The 22,076-nt window shown below is 40.0% G+C and overlaps 1 protein-coding gene across 1 annotated transcript in view; it reads right to left on the bottom strand.

The window, feature by feature from the left end:
• LOC309552844 (uncharacterized protein) overlaps nt 1-22,076 on the bottom strand; it is a gene marked incomplete at both ends in the record, with an annotated part of 108,495 nt that overhangs the window by 40,900 nt on the left and 45,519 nt on the right. The window contains one exon of the mRNA XM_082253752.1: nt 3,750-3,986. Coding sequence (XP_082109878.1) covers nt 3,750-3,986 — 237 coding nt within the window. The remainder of the gene's footprint in view (nt 1-3,749; nt 3,987-22,076) is intronic.

Genomic DNA, 22,076 nt, shown 5'->3' with positions numbered 1-22,076 from the left:
CCACCGCCGCTTCCACCTACACCACCCATAGGTGTGCGCAGCCTATTGCATTAAGGTGTGCACCCCAAAGTTGAAATACACATGCATGTGTTTGCCAGCAGGGAGAGTAATGTATCGGGGGCCATGTACCTGTAGGCAAAGAGAAATAGAGCAGAGCAGGTCCGAGGGAGATCTTTCCCATCTCCTCACTGGCAATGCTATGTGCCCTAGGTGATTAGGGTGTGCCCAGGCACACCCGGCACACCCTGTGCGCATGCCTATGTCACCGCCACATCCACCACCACCTCAACCTCCCTCCTACTCCATATGGGCCTCGTCCTTCAGAGATGAAGAAGAACATTGTTTTATTTTTCTGTTTTTTTTTGTTGTTTTAAGTTATTTCCCTATCCACATTTGTTTGCAGAGCACTTGCCATGCTCTTAATTACGTTTTGCTGCCATTTGCAGCACTCTAGCCCTTTCCTTTGGTGTTTTAGAGCCATTTTAGTGCCTTAAAGTTCGGGTCCCCATTGACTTCAATGGGGTTCGGTGTCCGGGAAAAGTTCGGTAAAAGTCCGGGACACGGACCCGGACTTTTTTTTAAAGTTCGGCCGAACCCGTCGAACACGGACATCTAGGTGTCCGCTCAACCCTAGTCAACACTGGAGGGAGTGCAACCATGGAAGAGATGTGACCAAATGCAAAGAAAGGCCATTTGGAGCTTTTGGAGTAACCTTTTCTAATCTGAAAAGTACAGAGCCTCTGTTTCATCTTCAGCACTACTCTCCTATCAGACCCCATTTGCTGTAACTAACTTTTAAATCTATTGGGTGATAGGGGGTTGGGGAGTGAGGTCCTGGTAAAATTGGGCACATTTTTGCAACAAGAGAGAAAGAGCAGATGTTATTACATTTCCTAATTCTTACTGAATGCTGCACCATTCCCTTTTAATAACTGCTAATATATGAACATTGCAGACATCTTTAAGGGCGCACCATATAAATGCCCCTACTATATATTTTCAGAAAGGCAGTACAAACCCTTTGGGTACACCCAAAAGAGTGTGATTTCTGATAGTTTTTGAGGGTCTGGTAGGCTTTAAATGGCTTCTGAATGTTACAGAAGCTATTCTGTACCTGTCCATGTACTAAACATGACCCCTTATTAGCTTAATTATGGATACCAAGCTGTTTTAATTTGTGTATTGAATACAGCTTTAGAGTAAACCTGACCTTTCCTTCAGAAAAAGTTGGTTACCTGACTGATCCAAAAAGTATAACACCTTCTAATTCACCAACAAAGAAAAAGCAGATTGGGAGTTCTGATTATACTGGAACTTCACTAGCTGCGTACTTGTTTAAAGGGATTGTAAAGTCAGAGTTTTTTTTTTTATCTTAATGCATTCTATGCATTAAGATAGAAAACCTTTTGTGTGCAGCAGCCCCCCCCCCCCAAGTCCTTTTTATGCTTACCTGATCCCCCTCCCCATCCAGCGATGTCAACGACTGTCTCAGCCCTCCAGGACTCCCCTCCTTATTGGTTAAGACACAGCAGCAGCACCATTGGCTCCCACGGCTGTCAATCAAAGTCAGTAAGCCAATGAGGGGAGAGAAGGGGTGGATACACTGAGCTATGCCTCGGCTCGGGTGCCCCATAGCAAGCTGAATGCTGTGGGGGCACTCAAATGGATGTAGGGGCCAGGAGAGCTGAAGAGGAACCCAAGAAGTGGAGGATCCAGGCTGCTCTGTGCAAAACCAACTGCACAGAGGAGGTAAGTATAACATGTTTGTTATTTTTTATTGAAAAAAAAAAACAAGACTTTACAATCACTTTAATGCCAGTGACTCCAGTAAGCCAGAAATGTAGCCAGGCTTTTAGCATTTTCATGGTGAGAGGTCAGCAGTGAATGTTTACCTATTTCTTTAGAATGGGATTTCTCTAATTACTCTAATCCATTTTTATGATGATGGTTATTGCATGACCCGAAGACTAGGTAACCTCCATCATTTACTCATTGAGATTCCATACATTGTGTAGGGATGGGTGTGTGGGTGCCAGAGATAAAATAATCCATAAAGCCTCCATAGGTGAGGGGTGAGGTCATGATTTATAACATCACACTGATGAAGTGTCCTAGGGATAAACGTTGACTCATATTTACAAAAAAAATATATAATTTCTCTTGTTTTATTGCCTTTATCTTAGGTGTGCTTTCTTGTAAGAGAGAAAAGTTAAACAAATTTGGAAAATTATTGATTCAGTAAAGAATAAATATAAAGATATCACTAAACTAGATTTAACCGCTTGCCAACTGCCGCACGACTATTTACTGCAGCGGTCAGCCCCTCACAGGCAAATCGACATAGGTCTACGTCGCTAGCTTGTGAGGGTCTCGGGAGCGAGCGCGCGCCGCCGCCGGTCACTCGCAATCGTCGGTGGAGAAGGAGAAAGGCAGGCGGCTAATGTAAACAAGCCGCCTGTCATTCTCCCCTGTGTAGGAATAGTGATCATACGGTTCTACTATGTAGGACCGTTGATCACTGTACCTACACCTCAAGCCACAGCCAATCACAGTTAGAATCACGCCCCTAGGGACACACATAACCCCTCCCTCTCAAAAAAGGTTAACCCCTTCACTGCCAGTGTAATTTGACAGTAACAGTGCATATTTATAGCACTGATTACTGTAGTAATGTCAGCGACACGGAAATTAAGGGATTAGCTGTGCAAGGCTGCTTAATGCTGTTCATTGCTGATATTTAAAAGATACTTTGTGAGTATTATTCTTTACTATTTTTGATTTAAATAAATCCTACGGGCTTCACCATGTATGGCTTCTTTCCTTGCATTTGAAACACACATTGGAGAGTGAAAGGAGAGGAATTATTAAGGAGCTATTCTATGAGGTGCATGTCATCCATCCATCCGTTCAAGGGATATCTCATATGCTTGGGTGGCTGCATTGATCCTGTGATCCGACTAAGGAACATTATATATGTTCAAGGCTCATTTACACCCAAAGTCTGGTGAGTGCATCCCCATTGGGGGTCTTTTTTCCTGAAGAGCACTTGGGCACTTTTATGGATTTGAGCACCTGTTTGGCACTTTAGTTTCCGTTGAAGAAACATTTTTTGGACTGCACCTTAACAAATCATTCTGCACTTTAAATGGTTGCATTATGGACTCCTAATTATAGCACTTTACTATATATTCATTGTTTATGAATGCACTTTTGGCTATTTCATATTAATCAATTTTTTAGAGCACTTATTGATTTTTATAACCATACAACATAATTTGTTAATTATATAACACAAACTGCTTTTGTTCTTTACTTACCTGAATTGGCTGTGGAAGATGTAGTATAATTGCTTGTGGGTGCACTTGTTGGCTTCTGTGTAGATGTTTCAGTGGTGGAGCCAGTAGAAATTAATCTACTAGCATCAATTGTAGTAAATTCAGATGTAATGGACTCGGCAGTATTGAAAGATGTAGTATAGCTGCTTAGATATGTACTTGCTGACTTTTGTGTTGGTAATTCTGGGGTGAAGTCAGTAGAATATAATTTGCTAGAATGCTCTGTAGAACCTTCAGATGTAATGGATCCAGCAGTAATGGAAGACGTAGTATAGCTGCTTACATATAGATTTGTCTTCGGTGTTGATAGTTCATTGGTAGAGTCAGTAGGATATACTTCACTAGTAGGATCTTTGTTAATTTCAGATGTAATGGAAGAAGGACTAACAGAAGATGTGATGTAGATGCTCGTACCTGAGCTTGTTGTCTTCTGTGTTGACAGATCAGTGTTGGAGTCAGTAAAATAAACTCTAGTAGTATGCTCTGTAGCAGCTTCAGATGTAACAGACCCAGTTGAAATGGAAGTGGAGGGGTAGCTGATCATATCTGGACTTGGCTTCTGTGTTGATGGTTCTTTAGTATTATCAGATGTAATAGACCCAGAAGTAAATGAAGATGTGGTATAGGTGTCCATGTCTGGATTTGGCCTCCCTGTTGAGGGTTCTATGGTATTTTCAGATGTAATGGACCCAGTAGTTGCAGAAGATGTGATGTAAATGCTCATGTCTGAACTTGTTACCTTCTGTGTTGACAGATCAGTGATGGAGTCAGTAAGATATACTCTAGCAGTATGTTCTGTAGAAAATTCAGATGTAATGGACCCATTAAAAATGGAAGAGGTGGGGTTGCTGATCATGTCAGGACTTGGCTTCTGTGTTGATGGTTCTGTAACATTATCAGTTGTAATAGACTTAGTAGTAAAGGAAGATGTGGTGTAGGGGCTCTTGTCTGAATTTGTTGCCTTCTGTGTTGATGGTTCTTTAGTAACAACAGAAGTATTGTAGTCAGTAATGTTTGTAGTAGAAGTTGTAGAATATTCTGAAGATGTTTCCAATGTGCTGGAAAAAGTGGAACTTTTGGATGTAGTTTGTAGTGTATCTGTATACTGGCTAGAAATACTAGTTGAAATTGAATTAGAGTTAGTATATTTTTCAGTAGTTTGCAATGTAATGGAGTCAGTTGAGTATTCAGAACTATAATCCAAAGTAGTGGGGTCAGAAGTATGCTTTATGTTAGAATCAGACATTGTGAGATCACTTGTAATTCCCGTAGAAATGTCATTTGTAACTAATTTGGTTGTGTGTACTTTGGTAGGGTTAGATGTAATGGGATAATTTGCAGTTTTTACTGTACTCCAGTCTGTTTCATAATTTCTGGTGGTCTGAGAGGTAATGGAGTCTAAGATTCTTTGTGTAGGAGTTTCAGTTTGATTGGGGTCAGTGACTGATTGACTAGTGGTTTTAGATGCAACTGACATGGTCTTACTTTCAGTGAGGCTGGTGGTATAGTCTGTAGTGGTGTCAGTTATAGTGGCGCCAGTAGGAACTTCAGCAAGGTCAGTAGTAGATTCTCTAGTGGTTTCAGATGTAATGGAGTCTGATGTCTTTTTAGTAGTAATGGTGTTGTCGATTGTAGATTCGGTAGTGACTTGAGATATAATGGAGTTTGTAGTATTTTCAGATGTGGTTGAGCAAAGGGTATATTTTTTGGTGGTGTCAGAGATAATGGAGTCAGTAGGGTTTGTAATAAATTTTCTAGTGGTGAATTCTGTGGATTTTTTGGGAGACATTTCTGTTGTAGTGTAGAGAGTAGCGTCTTCATCTGTAATTCCAGATGTAAGGGAGTCAGCTGAAGATTCACTGATAGATTCTGTTGTTGTAAGGTCATTGGAAATTTCAGAAGTCAATTTCATGGTAGAGAAGATAATAGGGTCAGTTATAATAGATTCAGTTGAGTGTTCAGTAATCATTTCCACTGTTGTGAAGGCAGTTGTTTCTTTAGAATTCAGTTCATCAGTAGTATATTCACTTGTAATGCCAGTTGTATTTGGGGCTGTAGTGATTTTAGCAGTGTCAGTTCTACTGATGTCACTAGTGATTTCACTATTTGCTCCCAATGTAAAGTAACTCATAGTAAAGGAGGTAGTGTCTACAGGTGCCATTGATGATGTAATGTATTCACTGGTAGCTTCAGAGGTTTTGGCATCAATAGGTTCTGATGTTTTAGAATCTGAGGATAATTCAACAGTCTGATCTGTTGTAGTAGGAAAAGTTAAATATGTACTAGTACTGTCAGATGTAACTGCATCTGTAGTATTTCCACTAACTGCATTGGTTGTATTGGCATCAGTACTGACTTCAATACTTTCTACAAACACAGTTGATTCTGTACCATGTCCTTTCGTGGTTTCCAAGGTTTTGGTGTCAGTAATGAGTTCACTAGTAGATACAAAGGTGAGAGAGCTTGTACTGTACTCAGCCGTTGGAGAGGTTGAGCCATCAGTAGTAACACCAATATTTGGTACATAAGATATAGGTGAACTGAACTTGCTTGTTGTAGTTGTCATTGAGTTACTGGTCATCTCAGATACTTTGATGGATGTAGCTGTGGGAAACAGAAGACAACATTAAACTACCATTATACCTGAGGATATTTAAGAATTTCTTTGGTAGTTTGCATAGCAGGTCTTAAGCTGCGCATTGTGGTCAAAATGGTAGTCAGTAGTTTGTATGGCCCCCACATGCTTGTATGCATGCCTTACATTGTCAGGGAATACTCCTAATGAGATGACGCACAGTGTCCTGGGGTACTTCCTTCAAGACCAGGGAATCACTGAGCTCCTAAACAGACTGAGCTGCAACCTGGTGGTGTCAGATGGAACAAAACATAATATTCCAGTTCTATTGGAATTAGGTCAGGCGAACATGAGGCCATTCAATAGTATTAATTCCTTCATCCTCCAGGAACAGGCTGCTAACTCTCGCCACATGAGGCCGGGCATTGTCATGGAGCAGGAGGAACCCAGGACCCACTGCACCAGCGTAGTATCTGACAATGGGTTCAAGGATTTATCCCCTCCCCCAATACCTAATGGCAGTTAGGGTGCCCTTTTGTAGCCTGTAGAAGTCTGTGCGTCCCTCCATGGATATGCCTTCTCCGACCATCACTGACCCACCACCAAACCGGTCATGCTGAACTGTGTTACAGGCAGCATAACAATCGCCACGGCTTCTCCATACCCTTTCATGTCTGTCACGTGTGCTCAGGGTGAACCTGCTCTAATCTGTCAAAAGCAAAGGGCGCCAGTGGGGGACCTGCCATCTCTGGTGTTCAAGCTCTACAGTGCTGGGCAGTGAGCACAGGACCCACAATGAGCTCTCCTAGAGTAACTGCCTGTCTCCTGGAATCTCCTCCATGCTCTTGAGACTGTGCTGGGAGACACAGAAAACCTTCTGGCAATGGCACGTATCAATGTGTCATTCTGGAGTAGTTGGGCTACCTGTGCAACCTCTATAAGGTCCAGGTATTTCCTCATGCTACCAGTAGTGACACTGACCCTAGCCAAATACAAAATTAGTGAAAAAGAAAAAGATGAGTAGAGAAAAAAAATGTTAGTGGCCTCTACCATTCCTGTTTTAGAGGTCATCTCATTGTTGCTCATCTAGTGCACATTTTGTTTATTTTATTAACACCAAAGCAGCTGAAACTGATTAACAACCCCCTCTGCTACTTAACTGACCAAATCAACATCCCAGGAGTTTAATTGACTTGATGCTATACTCTGAATAAAAAGTAATCCCTTATTTTTTTTTGAGCAGTGTATATTATAAACTATAAAGCCAACATGTGTGATGTTCACATAAAAGATTAAGACATCTGCACAGAGAATGTTTTAAACATAATAAACCCCTTATTTTCCTCTTTCTAAAATAGAGGGTCTGGTAGGCTTTAAATGGCTTCTGAATGTTATAGAAGCTATTCTTAACCTGCTCATGTACCACAAATGACCCCTCATTGGCTTCATTAAAAAACAGACAGCAGGGTAAAAAAAATGCAGACGCATAAAAAAAGAAAAGAAAAAAAAGGAATAAATAAATACAAAGGACAGTGAAAAAATTAATAAAACTACCCCAAATGCACCCTTACATAGAGGGAACATTTGGAGTAGTTTAGTGTATATACAGTCTATCTATCTATCTATCTATCTATCTATCTATCTATCTATCTATCTATCTATCTATCTATCTATCTATCTATCTATCTATCTATCTATCTATCTAGTAGGAAAAGTTAAATATGTACTAGTACTGTCAGATGTAACTGCATCTGTAGTATTTGCACTAACTGCATTGGATGTGTTGGCATCAGTACTGACTTCAATACTTTCTACAAATACAGTGGATTCTGTACCGTATCCTTTGGTGGTTTCCAAAGTTTTGGTGTCAGTAATGAGTTCACTAGTAGATACAAAGGTGAGAGAGCTTGTACTGTACTCAGCCGTTGGAGAGGTTGAGCCATCAGTAGTAATACCAATATTTGGTACATCAGATATAGGTGAACTGAACTGGCTGGCTGTAGTTGTCATTGAGTTACTGGTCATCTCAGATACTTTGATGGATGTAGCTGTGGGAAACAGAAGACAACATTAAATTACCATTATACCTCAGGCTATTTAAGAATTTCTTTGGTAGTTTGCATAGCAGGTCTTAAGCTGCGCATTGTGGTCAAAATGGTAGTCAGTAGTTTGTATGGCCCCTATGTGCTTTAATGAATGCCTTACATTGTCAGGGAATGCTCCTAATGAGATGACGCATGGTGTCTTGGGGTACTTCCTCCAAGATCTGGACCAGGGAACCACTGAGCTCCTAAACAGACTGAGCTGCAACCTGGTGGTGTCGGATGGACCAAAACATAATATTCCAGAGGTGTTCTACTGGAACTAGGTCATGCGAACATGAGGCCATTCAATAGTATCAATGCTTCCATCCTCCAGGAACTGGCTGCATACTCTCGCCACATGAGGCCGGGCATTGTCATGGAGCAGGAGGAACCCAGGACCCACATGTGTGGGGTTTGCGTAAAAGATTAAGACATCGGCACAGAGAATGTTTTAAACATAATAAACCCCTTAATTTACCTCTTTCTAAAATAGAGGGTCTGGTAGGCTTTAAACGGCTTCTGAATGTTATAGAAGCTATTCTGAACCTGTTCATGTACCACAAATGGCCCCTCATTAGAATCATTAAAAAACAGACAGCAGGGGGGAAAAAAATGCAGACACATAAAAAAAAAAAAATGAAAAAAAAAAAGGAATAAATAAATACAAAGGACATTGAAAAAATAAATAACACTACCCCCAAATGCACCCTTGCATAGAGGATACATTTGGAGTAGTTTAGTGTACGGTCTATCTATCTATCTATCTATCTATCTATCTATCTATCTATCTATCTATCTATCTATCTATCTATCTATCTATCTATCTATCTATCTATCTATCTATCTATCTATCTATCTATCTATCTATCTATCTATCTATCTATCTATCTATCTATCTATCTATCCATCTATCTATGTTTGTTTTGCTATTGTTTTTTTATTAAGAAAGTGAATCAGTGGATGTCAATGATACAAATTCAGTCTTCTATTAAATTCCTTTACACGTCATTGGATGTCAAAATTAGCACACCTTATTTTTATTTACTAAGCTAACTAAACAACCTTAACTTCAGATCACAAGTTTGTACATACTTAGCCCGACCACAGTGTTTTCACATTTGCTTCCAAAGTAACCTTCTAGGCAGTCACACTTAATCCCATCATAAATGCCACCATTGAAGCAGGGAGGATCTGCAGGGTGAAAATATATGCATTTTGAGAAATAGGTTACTGTACAAATATTATTTTTGAATTGTTTTTTCATTTTCAATACATATTTTATTTTATGTCCTGTGATGTCATCACTGGGTCTTTATGCCTCTCTTTGCATCATAGCTGGGGGGAGGGACTGTACATAGCTTCCTATCAGACCACACTAAGTAATGTATATGTGCTGCATGTAATGCTGAGGCTAGGTTATTGAAAGGACTGAAATCCAATGAATTAATGTACAAGAAATAGACGAAATAAGGGTCACAAGGACAGAAGAACACAATCAATAATTAGATCCTGATAGGTGTCAAGCATAGCCAGTCAAACACAAGAAAAGAACTACAAGCTACTAAACAAATGATGTAGACAGGGCTGGCCCAAGACATTGTGCTGCCTGGGCCCACCAAAAGGCCCTGACATCCATTGTATATAAATATAACATTTTGGAAATATTATTTATACTGTTATCTTCTTCCATAATATACCATCGGACCAGTCCCTCAAACACCCACTGTCTGTCCTCAGTCCTCCTGTCACTCTTGTGTCTGCCGTTCCCACCGCCCTAGAAGATCCATTCTGCTCTGCGTAAGATGGAGTACGCTGATGTCTGACGTCATTGCGCACACCACAATCACATGAGGGACGTTCCCCCGGAGGAGACGTTCCACCTCCTCATACTCATCGGTTTGCAGTACGGACCACAGTATGAGATGGGGAAATGCCACCCGTAACGCGCCGCAAGCTGATGACACACAAAGCTGCTGGGAAAAAAATCTTGGGAGTCAATCTGCTGCCCCTCTCCAAGTGCTGCCTGGGTCCAATGGACCCAGTGGGACCCATGGTAGGGCCAGCCCTGGGTGTAGATGCTCTGCTATGATTCGTACAATGTTCCCATTAATTCCCTGCCGGTGCTGGAGGTGTGGGAGAGAGGGTGGCACCATGTTCCACATTCGGTGGACCCAACTGGAAACCCATTGTTCAATTATATCAACAAATCAAGGGCATGGCCAGAGACCCAGAAGTGTCTTTATTCTCCATCATACCAGAGTCAGTCACTAAGACCAAAGAGGCTCCTCCGATTCCTTCTATCTGCAGGCCAAGCTTTGATCCCTAGGCACTGGAGATCGACAACAACCCCCAGTATTAGGGAATGTGTTGACAAGCTTAATCACATAATGAGGATTGAGGAACTAAGAGCTAGCCTGCAGGAATGTTTGGGAATTGGCTCAATAATACCCTGGGTTAATGGTAACATTAATAGTAGCCACATGACATAACTATTTGCACAATCGACTCTTTGCTATGATTAAAAACCTGGCACACTTCGGTTGACCTACTACTGGACACTATTCATTGTGCATTTATCACTACTTTGCACTATGAATTTGTCACATTTTATTTTCTTTTATTTTAGTTTTTTTTTTTAAAACAGTTAAGTCTATATGTGCTGCACATTTTTTAGATGTTTACCTTTGGCCATTTAAAATAAAATTGTATCCAAACCCTCTGGACAATTATAAATTTCTTCAACTTCTTGTAAAGCATTGTACCTTGTTTGCAATAGATAGCACCATATAAAGAAAATGTACATGATACCTTAAATGGGAGGTGCAGGATTCTGAGCATAGCAATTTGTTTACTCTAAGAAATACTACAACTTTGACTACTTCTACAATCACTAATAATTAAAATGATACACCTAATAGTATTATTAATGCCATTTATCTAAAAAAAAAAAAAGACATAGTAAGGGTAAGGTATATAACTACTTTCTCTTTTATGGGTGCATAAACAAGAAATTTACTTACAATAATAAAAACTATACCATATAGTTTGTTAATTCTTTAACACACATTATATTTGTTCTTTACTTACCTGATTTGGTTGTGGAAGATTTAGTATAATTGCTTGTGGGTGCACTTGTTGGCTTTTGTGTAGATGTTTCAGTTGTGGAGTCAATAGAAATTATTCTACTAGCATCCTCAGTAGTAAATTCAGATGTAATGGACTCTGCAGTATTGAAAGATGTAGTATAGATGCTTGGGTATGTAATTGCTGACTTTTGTGTTGGTAAATCTGTGGTGAAGTCAGTAGAATATAATTTGCTAGAATGCTCTGTAGAACCTTCAGATGTAATGGATCCAGCAGTAATGGAAGACGTAGTATAGCTGCTTACATATAGATTTGTCTTCGGTGTTGATAGTTCAGTGGTAGAGTCAGTAGGATATACTCCACTAGTAGGATCTTTGTTCATTTCAGATGTAATGGAAGAAGGACTAACAGAAGATGAGATGTAGATGCTCGTACCTGAGCTTGTTGTCTTCTGTGTTGACAGATCAGAGTTGGAGCCAGTAAAAGAAACTCTAGAAACTGTAGCAGCTTCAGATGTAAAAGACCCAGTAGAAATGGAAGTGGAGGGGTAGCTGATCATATCTGGACTTGGCTTCCGTGTTGATGGTTCCTTAGTATTATCAGATGTAATAGACCCAGTAGTAAATGAAGATGTGGTATAGGTGTCCATGTCTGGATTTGGCTTCTCTGTTGAAGATTCTATGGTATTTTCAGATGTAATGGACCCAGTAGTTGCAGAAGATGTGATGTAAATGCTCATGTCTGAACTTGTTGCCTTCTGTGTTGACAGATCAGTGATGGAGTCAGTAAGATATACTCGAGTAGTATGTTCTGTAGAAAATCCAGATGTAATGGACCCAGTAACAATGAAAGAGGTGGGGTTGCTGATCATGTCAGGACTTGGCTTCTGTGTTGATGGTTCTTTAGCATTATCAGTTATAATAGACCCAGTAGTAAAGGAAGATGTTTTGTAGGTGATCATGTCTGAATTTGTTGCCTTCTGTGTTGATGGTTCTTTAGTAACAACAGAAGTATTGTAGTCAGTAATATTTGTAGAAGAAGTTGTAGAATATTCTGAAGATGTTTCCAATGTGTTGGAAAAAGTGGAACTTTTGGATGTAGTTTGTAGTGTACTCCAGTCTGTTTCATAATTTCTGGTGGTCTGAGAGGTAATGGAGTCTAAGATTCTTTGTGTAGGCGTTTCAGTTTGATTGGGGTCAGTGACTGATTGACTAGTGGTTTCAGATGCAACTGACATGGTCTTGCCTGCAGTGTGGCTGTTGGTATAGTCTGTAGTGGTTTCAGTTATAGTGGAGCCAGTAGGAACTTCTGCAAGGTCAGTAGTAGATTCTCTAGAGGTTTCAGATATAATGGAGTCTGAAGTCTTTTCAGTAGTAATGGTGTTGTTGATTGTAGATTCTGTAGTGACTTGAGATATAATGGAGTCTGTAGTATTTTCAGTTGTGGTTAAGTAAATGGTATATTCTTTGGTGGTCTCAGAGATAATGGAGTCAGTAGGGTTTGTAATAAATTTTCTAGTGGTGGATTCTGTGGATTTTTTGGGAGAAATTTCTGTTGTAGTGTAGAGAGTAGCGTCTTCAGTTGTAATTCCAGATGTAAGAGAGTCAGCTGTAGTAGATTCACTGGTAGATTTTTTTGTTGTAAGGTCAGTGGACATTTCAGAAGTAAAGTCCATGGTAGAGAAGATAATAGGGTCAGTTATAATAGATTCAGTTGAGTATTTAGTAATAATTTCCACTGTTGTGAAGTCAGTTGTTTTTTTAGAATTCAGTTCATCAGTAGTATATTCACTTGCAGTGCCAGTTGTATTTGAGGCTGTAGTGTTTTTAGCAGTGTCAGTTGTACTGATGTCACTAGTGACTTCACTGATTGCCCCCAATGTAAAGTAGCTCATAGTAGAGGAGGTAGAGTCTACAGGTGCCATTGATGATGTAATGTATTCACTGGTAGCTTCAGAGGTTTTGGCATCAATAGGTTCTGATGTTTTAGAGTCTGCAGATAATTCAACAGTCTGATCTGTTGTAGTAGGAAAAGTTAAATATGTACTAGTACTGTCAGATGTAACTGCATCTGTAGTATTTGCACTAACTGCATTGGATGTGTTGGCATCAGTACTGACTTCAATACTTTCTACAAATACAGTGGATTCTGTACCGTATCCTTTGGTGGTTTCCAAAGTTTTGGTGTCAGTAATGAGTTCACTAGTAGATACAAAGGTGAGAGAGCTTGTACTGTACTCAGCCGTTGGAGAGGTTGAGCCATCAGTAGTAATACCAATATTTGGTACATCAGATATAGGTGAACTGAACTGGCTGGCTGTAGTTGTCATTGAGTTACTGGTCATCTCAGATACTTTGATGGATGTAGCTGTGGGAAACAGAAGACAACATTAAATTACCATTATACCTCAGGCTATTTAAGAATTTCTTTGGTAGTTTGCATAGCAGGTCTTAAGCTGCGCATTGTGGTCAAAATGGTAGTCAGTAGTTTGTATGGCCCCTATGTGCTTTAATGAATGCCTTACATTGTCAGGGAATGCTCCTAATGAGATGACGCATGGTGTCTTGGGGTACTTCCTCCAAGATCTGGACCAGGGAACCACTGAGCTCCTAAACAGACTGAGCTGCAACCTGGTGGTGTCGGATGGACCAAAACATAATATTCCAGAGGTGTTCTACTGGAACTAGGTCATGCGAACATGAGGCCATTCAATAGTATCAATGCTTCCATCCTCCAGGAACTGGCTGCATACTCTCGCCACATGAGGCCGGGCATTGTCATGGAGCAGGAGGAACCCAGGACCCACTGCACCAGCGTAGTATCTGACAATGGGTTCAAGGATCCCCCCCCCAATACCTAATGGCAGTTAGGGTGCCCTTTTGTAGGCTGTAGAAGTCTTTTTCGTCCCTCCATGGATATGCCTTCTCCAACCATCACTGACCCACTACTAAACCGGTCATGCTGAACTGTGTTACAGGCAGCATAACAATCGTCATGGCTTCTCCAGACCCTTTCATGTCTGTCACGTGTCCTCAGGGTGAACCTGCTCTAATCTGTCAAAAGCAAAGGGTGCCAGTGGGGGACTTGCCATCTCTGGTGTTCAAGCTCCACAGTGCTGGGCAGTGAGCATAGGGCCCACTAGAGGACTTCGGGCCCTCCGGCCACCCACATGAAGTTTGTTTCTGATTGTTTGGTCAGAGACATCCACACCAGTGGACAGCTGGAGGTCATTGTGTAGGACTCTTGCAGTGCTCATTTTGTTACTCCTCGAACAAATGAGCAGATATCGGTCCTGCTGATGGGTTAAGGACCTTCTTCGGCCCTCTTTAGATCTCCTAGAGTAACTAGTAACTCCTTCATTAACACCAAAGCAGCTGAAATTGATTAACAACCCCCTCTGCTACTTAACTAACCAAATCAATATCCCAGGAGTTTAATTGACTTGATGCTATACTCTGAATAAAAAGTGCTCCCTTTTTTTTTTTTTTTTTTTTTAGCAGTGTATATTATAAACTATATAGCCAACATGTGTGGGGTTTGCGTAAAAGATTAAGACATCGGCACAGAGAATGTTTTAAACATAATAAACCCCTTAATTTACCTCTTTCTAAAATAGAGGGTCTGGTAGGCTTTAAACGGCTTCTGAATGTTATAGAAGCTATTCTGAACCTGTTCATGTACCACAAATGGCCCCTCATTAGAATCATTAAAAAACAGACAGCAGGGGGGAAAAAAATGCAGACACATAAAAAAAAAAAATGAAAAAAAAAAAGGAATAAATAAATACAAAGGACATTGAAAAAATAAATAACACTTCCCCCAAATGCACCCTTGCATAGAGGATACATTTGGAGTAGTTTAGTGTACGGTCTATCTATCTATCTATCTATCTATCTATCTATCTATCTATCTATCTATCTATCTATCTATCTATCTATCTATCTATCTATCTATCTATCTATCATGTTTTTGTTTTGCTTTTGTTTTTTATTCAGAAAGTGAATTAATGGATGTCAATGATACAAATTCCGTCTTTTATTAAATTCCTTTACACATCATTGGATGTCAAAATTGGCACAACTTATTTTTATTTACTAAGCTAACTAAACAACCTTAACTTCAGATCACAAGTTTGTACATACTTAGCTTGACCAAAGTGTTTTCGCATTTGCTTCCAAAGTATCCTTCCAGGCAGTTACACTTAATCCCATCATAAATGCCACCATTCAAGCAGGGAGGATCTGCAGGGTGAAAATATATGCATTTTGAGCAATAGGTTACATATATTATTTTTGAATTGTTTTTTTTTTTTTTTCATTTTCATTACATATCTTATTTTAGGTCCTGTGATGTCATCACTGGGTCTTTATGCCTCTCTTTGCATCATAGCTAGTGGGAGGGACTGTACATAACTTCCTATCAGACCACCCTAAGTAATGTATATGTGCTGCATGTAATGCTGAGGCTAGGTTATTGAAAGGACTGAAATCCAATGAATTAATGTACACGAAATAGACGAAATAAGGGTCACCAGGACAGAAGAACACAATCAATAGTTAGATCCTGATAGGTGTCAAGCATAGCCAGTCAAACACAAGAAAAGAACTACAAGCTACTAAACAAATGGTGTAGATGCTCTGCTATGATTCGTACAATGTTCCCATTAATTCCCTGCCGGTGCTGGAGGTGTGGGGGAGAGGGTGGCACCATGTTCCACATTCGGTGGACCCAATTGGAAACCCATTGTTCAATTATCTCACCAAATCAAGGGCCTGGCCAGAGACCCAGAAGTGTCTTTATTCTCCATCATACCAGAGTCAGTCACTAAGACCAAAGAGGGTCCTCCGATTCCTCCTATCTGCAGGCCGAGCTCTGATCCCTAGGCACTGGAGATCGACAACAACCCCCAGTATTAGGGAATGTGTTGACAAGCTTAATCACATAATGAGGATTGAGGAACTAAGAGCTAGCCTGCAGGAATGTTTGGGAATGGGCTCAATAATATCCTTGGTTAATGGTAACATTAATAGTAGCCACATGGCGTAACTGTATCTGCATAATCGACTCTATGCTATGATTACAAATCTGGCACACTTCGGTTGACCTACTACTGGGCACTATTCATTGTACATTCATCACTACATTGCACTATGAATTTGTCACATTTTATTTTATTTTATTTTAGTTTTTTTTTTTTTTAAAACAGTTAAGTCTATATGTGCTGCACATTTTTTGGATGTTTATTTATGTGCCTGGTATCAGAGGTATAGTGTTTAGCAGCATTGGTAAATTAACCACAAGCACAAATATATATATATATTTTTTTTTTTTACTACAGCACAACTGATTGGCTCTAGGTGCTGCTTCTCTATCTCATAGTCTGAACTCTGCTGTGCAGTGATTGTAAAAGGCTAATACCAAGCCAAATTCAAGTGCATTAAAAAAAAAAAAAAACACATTTAATGATAAAATATTGAATTTGTGCATTGATTACAGCTTTAGAGGAAACCTGACCTTTCCTTCAGAAAAAAATTGATTACCTGAATGATCTATAAATCAAACAACTGCTAATTCCCTAACAAATAAAAATAAAGCAGAATGGAAATCCTGATTTTACTGGAACCTCACTGGCTTTGTATTTGAAGTATCCTAGGGATTAAAGCTGACTCATATTTACAAATAAATTATTTCTTTCATTTTTTTGCCTTTAACCACTTCTGGACCGGAAGGATTTGCCCCCTTAAAGACCAGGCCATATTTTGCAATTCGGCACTGCGTTATTTTAACAGACAATTGCGCGGCCGTGCAACGCTGTACCTAAAAAAAATGTATGTCCTTTTTTTCCCACAAATAGAGCTTTCTTTTGATGGTATTTGATCACCTGTGCAATTTTTATTTTTTGCGCTAAAAACAAAAAAAGAGTGACAATTCTGAAAAAAAAAAAAAAAAAAACAATATTTTTCACATTCTGCTATATAACATTCCAAAAAAAAAAAAAAATATTTTTTTAAAAAATTAAAGGCCAATTTGTTTTCTTCTACATATTTTTGGTAAAAAAAATTGCAATAAGCATATTTTGATTGGTTTGCGCAAAAGTTATCGCGTCTACTAACTACAGGAAAGATTTATGTCATTTTTATTGTTTTTTTTTTTTTTTACTAGTAATGGTAGCGATCTGCAATTTTTTGCAGGACTGCGATATTGCGGCAGACAGATCGGACCCCTAACTGACATTTTTGACACTTTTGTGGGTACCAGTGACATTACTACAGTAAGCAGTGCTATAAATATGCACTATTACTCTAATAATGGACTGGCAGGGAAGGGGCTAACACTATGGGTGATCAAGGGGTTAAATGTATACCTAGGGGCGTGCTTCTATCTGTGGGGGGGGCATGGTGTGTGAAATGATCACAGAGACCTGTGTTCCTATATAGAAGGATCACAGGCGCTCTGTGATCATTCCAGGGAGAAGAACGGTCAGCTGTGTTTACAACAGTTGACCATTCTTCTTTCTCAGCAGGGAACGATCGTGGGTGTCAGGCGGCAATCAGAGCCGTCTGCTTCATGCATCGGAGTCCCCACTGACGAGCGGGGAGGGGAGCGCGCCGCCGGTGGCGTGTGCTTGCCCCTAGCTGCAGGGGCGCGACCGATGTATACCTACGTCGGTTTGCTTAGGAGCTGCTGCCTGCCGCGGTATATCTGCCGCGGGCCGTCGTTAACCGGTTAATATGGGTCTGTTCCTTGTAAGTGTGAAAAGTTAGACAAACTGTAAAAACTATTGATTCAGTAAAGGAGAAAGGCAAAGCAGCCATTTAACTAGCTTCAAACACTTTATAGGTGTATGTTCAGTCAAATCACACTTCACATTTCTTATAATGGGAGGACATCTAAAATAAAATTGTATCCTAACCCTCTGGGCAATTCTAAAGTTCTTCAACTTCTTGTAAAGCATTGTCCCTTGTTTGCCATAGATAGCAGCATGGAAAGAAAATGTTCTTGATACCTTAAATAGGAGGTGCAGGATTTTGAGCAAAGTAATTTTTTACACTAAGAAATACTTCTACTTCTACTACTTCTACCATCACTAATAATTAAAATGATACACCTAATAGTATTATTAATGCCATTTATCTAAAAACAAACAAAAAAAAGACATTGCAAGTGTAAGGTATATAGCTACTTTCTCTTTTTTGGGTGCATAAACAAAAAAATTACTTACAATAGTAAAATTTATAAAATATAATTAGTTAATTCTTTAACACACATTGCTTTTGTTCTTTACTTACCTGATTTGGTTGTGGAAGATGTAGGATAATTGCTTGTGATTGCACTTGTTGGCTTCTGTGTAGATGTTTCAGTGGTGGAGTCAATAGAAATGATTCTACTAGCATCCTCAGTAGTAACTTCAGATGTCATGGACTCAAGAGTACTTAAAGATGTAGTATAGATGCTTGGGTATGTACTTGCTGACTTATGTGTTGATAATTCTGTGGTGAAGTGAGTAGAATATAATTTGCTAGAATGCTCTGTAGAACCTTCAGATGTAATGGATCCAGCAGTAATGGAAGACGTAGTATAGCTGCTTACATATAGATTTGTCTTCGGTGTTGATAGTTTAGTGGTAGAGTCTGTAGGATATACTCCACTAGTAGGATCTTTGTTCATTTCAGATGTAATGGAAGAAGGACTAACAGAAGATGTGATGTAGATGCTCGTACCTGAGCTTGTTGTCTTCTGTGTTGACAGTTCAGTGTTGGAGTCAGTAAAAGAAACTCTAGTAGTATGCTCTGTAGCAGCTTCAGATGTAACAGACCCAGTAGAAATGGAAGTGGAGGGGTAGCTGATCATATCTGGACTTGGCTTCTGTGTTGATGGTTCTTTAGTATTATCAGATGCAATAGACCCAGTAGTAAATGAAGATGTGGTATCGGTGTCCATGTCTGGATTTGGCTTCTCTGTCAAAGGTTCTATGGTATTTTCAGATGTAATGGACCCAGTAGTTACAGGAGATGTTATGTAAATGCTCATGTCTGAACTTGTTACCTTCTGTGTTGACAGATCAGTGATGGCGTCAGTAAGATATACTCTAGTAGTATGTTCTGTAGAAAATTCAGATGTAATGGACCCAGTAACAATGAAAGAGGTGGGGTTGCTGATCATGTCGGGACTTGGCTTCTCTGTTGACGGTTCTTTAGCATTATCAGTTATAATAGACCCAGATGTAAAGGAAGATGTTTTATAGTTGATCATGTCTGAATTTGTTGCCTTCTGTGTTGATGGTTCTTTAGTAACAACAGAAGTATTGTAGTCAGTAATGTTTGCAGTAGTTGTTTCCTTTATATTAGAAGTTGTAGAATATTCTGAAGATGTTTCCAATGTGCTGGAAAAAGTGGAACTTTTGGATGTAGTTTGTAGTGTATCTGTATACTGGCTAGAAATACTAGTTGAAATTGAATTAGAGTTAGTATATTTTTCAGTAGTTTGCAATGTAATGGAGTCAGTTGAGTATTCAGAACTATAATCCAAAGTAGTGGGGTCAGAAGTATGCTTTATATTAGAATCAGACATTGTGAGATCACTTGTAATTTCCGTAGAAATGTCATTTGTAACTAATTTGGTTGTATGTACTTTGGTAGGGTTAGATGTAATGGGGTAATTTGTAGTTTTTACTGTACTCCAGTCTGTTTCATAATTTCTGGTGGTCTGAGAGGTAATGGAGTCTAAGATTCTTTGTGTAGGAGTTTCAGTTTGATTGGGGTCAGTGACTGATTGACTAGTGGCTTCCGATGCAACTGACATGGTCTTACTTTCAGTGAGGCTGGTGGTATAGTCTATAGTGGTGTCAGTTATAGTGGAGCCTGTAGGAACTTCAGCAAGCTCAGTAGTCAATTCTCTAGTGGTTTCAGATGTAATGGAGTCTGATGTCTTTTCAGTAGTAATGGTGTTGTTGATTGTAGATTCGGTAGTGACTTGAGATATATTGGAGTCTGTAGTATTTTCAGTTGTGGTTGTGTAAATGGTATATTCTTTGGTGGTGTCAGAGATAATGGAGTCAGTAGGGTTTGTAATAAATTTTCTAGTGGTGAATTCTGTGGATTTTTTGGGAGACATTTCTGTTGTAGTGTAGAGAGTAGCGTCTTCATCTGTAATTCCAGATGTAAGGGAGTCAGCTGTAGATTCACTTATAGATTCTGTTGTTGTAAGGTCAGTGGACATTTCAGAAGTCAATTCCATGGTAGAGAAGATCATAGGGTCAGTTATAATAGATTCAGTTGAGTGTTCAGTAATAATTTCCACTGTTGTGAAGTCAGTTGTTTCTTTAGAATTCAGTTCATCAGTAGTATATTCACTTGTAATGCCAGTTGTATTTGGGGCTGTAGTGATTTTAGCAGTGTCAGTTATACTGATGTCACTAGTGATTTCACTATTTGCTCCCAATGTAAAGTAACTCATAGTAAAGGAGGTAGAGTCTACAGGTGCCATTGATGATGTAATGTATTCACTGGTAGCTTCAGAGGTTTTGGCATCAATAGGTTCTGATGTTTTAGAATCTGAGGATAATTCAACAGTCTGATCTGTTGTAGTAGGAAAAGTTAAATATGTACTAGTACGGTCAGATGTAACAGCATCTGTAGTATTTCCACTAACTGCATTGGTTGTGTTGGCATCAGTACTGACTTCAATACTTTCTACAAATACAGTGGATTCTGTACCATATCCTTTGGTGGTTTCCAAAGTTTTGGTTTCAGTAATGAGTTCACTAGTAGATACAAAGGTGAGAGAGCTTGTACTGTACTCAGCCATTGGGGAGGTTGAACCATCAGTAGTAACACCAATATTTGGTATATCAGATATAGGTGAACTGAACTGGCTGGCTGTAGTTGTCATTGAGTTACTGGTCATCTCAGATTCTTTGATGGATGTAGCTGTGGGAAACAGAAGACAACATTAAATTACCATTATACCTGAGGCTATTTAAGAGTTTCTTTGGTAGTTTGCATAGCAGGTCTTAAGCTGTGCATTGTGGTCAAAATGGTAGTCAGTAGTTTGTATGGCCCCCACATGCTTGTATGCATGCCTTACATTGTCAGGGAATGCTCCTAATGAGATAACGCATGGTGTTCTGGGGTACTTCCTCCAAGATCTAGACCAGGGAACCACTGAGCTCCTAAACAGACTGAGCTGCAACCTGGTGGTGTCGGATGGACCAAAACATAATATTCCAGAAGTGTTTTACTGGAATTAGGTCAGGCGAACATGAGGCCATTCAATAGTATTAATTCCTTCATCCTCCAGGAACAGGCTGCTAACTCTCGCCACATGAGGCCGGGCATTGTCATGGAGCAGGAGGAACCCAGGACCCACTGCACCAGCGTAGTATCTGACAATGGGTTCAAGGATTCCCCCCCCCCCCCTCAATACATAATGGCAGTTAGGGTGCCCTTTTGTGCCTATAGAAGTCTGTGCGTCCCTCCATGGATATGCCTTCTCAGACCATCACTGACCCACTACCAAACCGGTCATGCTGAACTGTGTTACAGGCAGCATAACAATCGCCACGGCTTCTCCATACCCTTTCATGTCTGTCACGTGTGCTCAGGGTGAACCTGCTCTAATCTGTCAAAAGCAAAGGGCGCCAGTGGGGGACTTGCCATCTCTGGTGTTCAAGCTCCACAGTGCTGGGCAGTGAGCACAGGGCCCACAATGAGCTCTCCTAGAGTAACTGCCTGGCTCCTGGAATCTCCTCCATGCTCTTGAGACTGTGCTGGGAGACACAGAAAACCTTCTGGCAATGGCACGTATTGATGTGCCATCCTGGAGGAGTTGGACTGCCTCTGCAACCTCTATAAGGTCCAGGTATCGCCTCATGCTACCAGTAGTGACACTGACCCTAGCCAAATACAAAATTAGTGAAAAAGAAAAAGATGAGTAGAGAAAATGTCAGTGGCCTCTAGCATTCCTGTTTTGGAGGTCATCTCATTGTTGCTCATCTAG

This window comes from Pelophylax lessonae (assembly GCF_965119305.1).
Source record: "Pelophylax lessonae genome assembly, chromosome: 4".
Lineage (NCBI taxonomy): Eukaryota > Metazoa > Chordata > Amphibia > Anura > Ranidae > Pelophylax > Pelophylax lessonae.
Note: the sequence above shows the minus strand (reverse complement) of the source record. Positions and strands in the feature narration are given on the sequence as shown.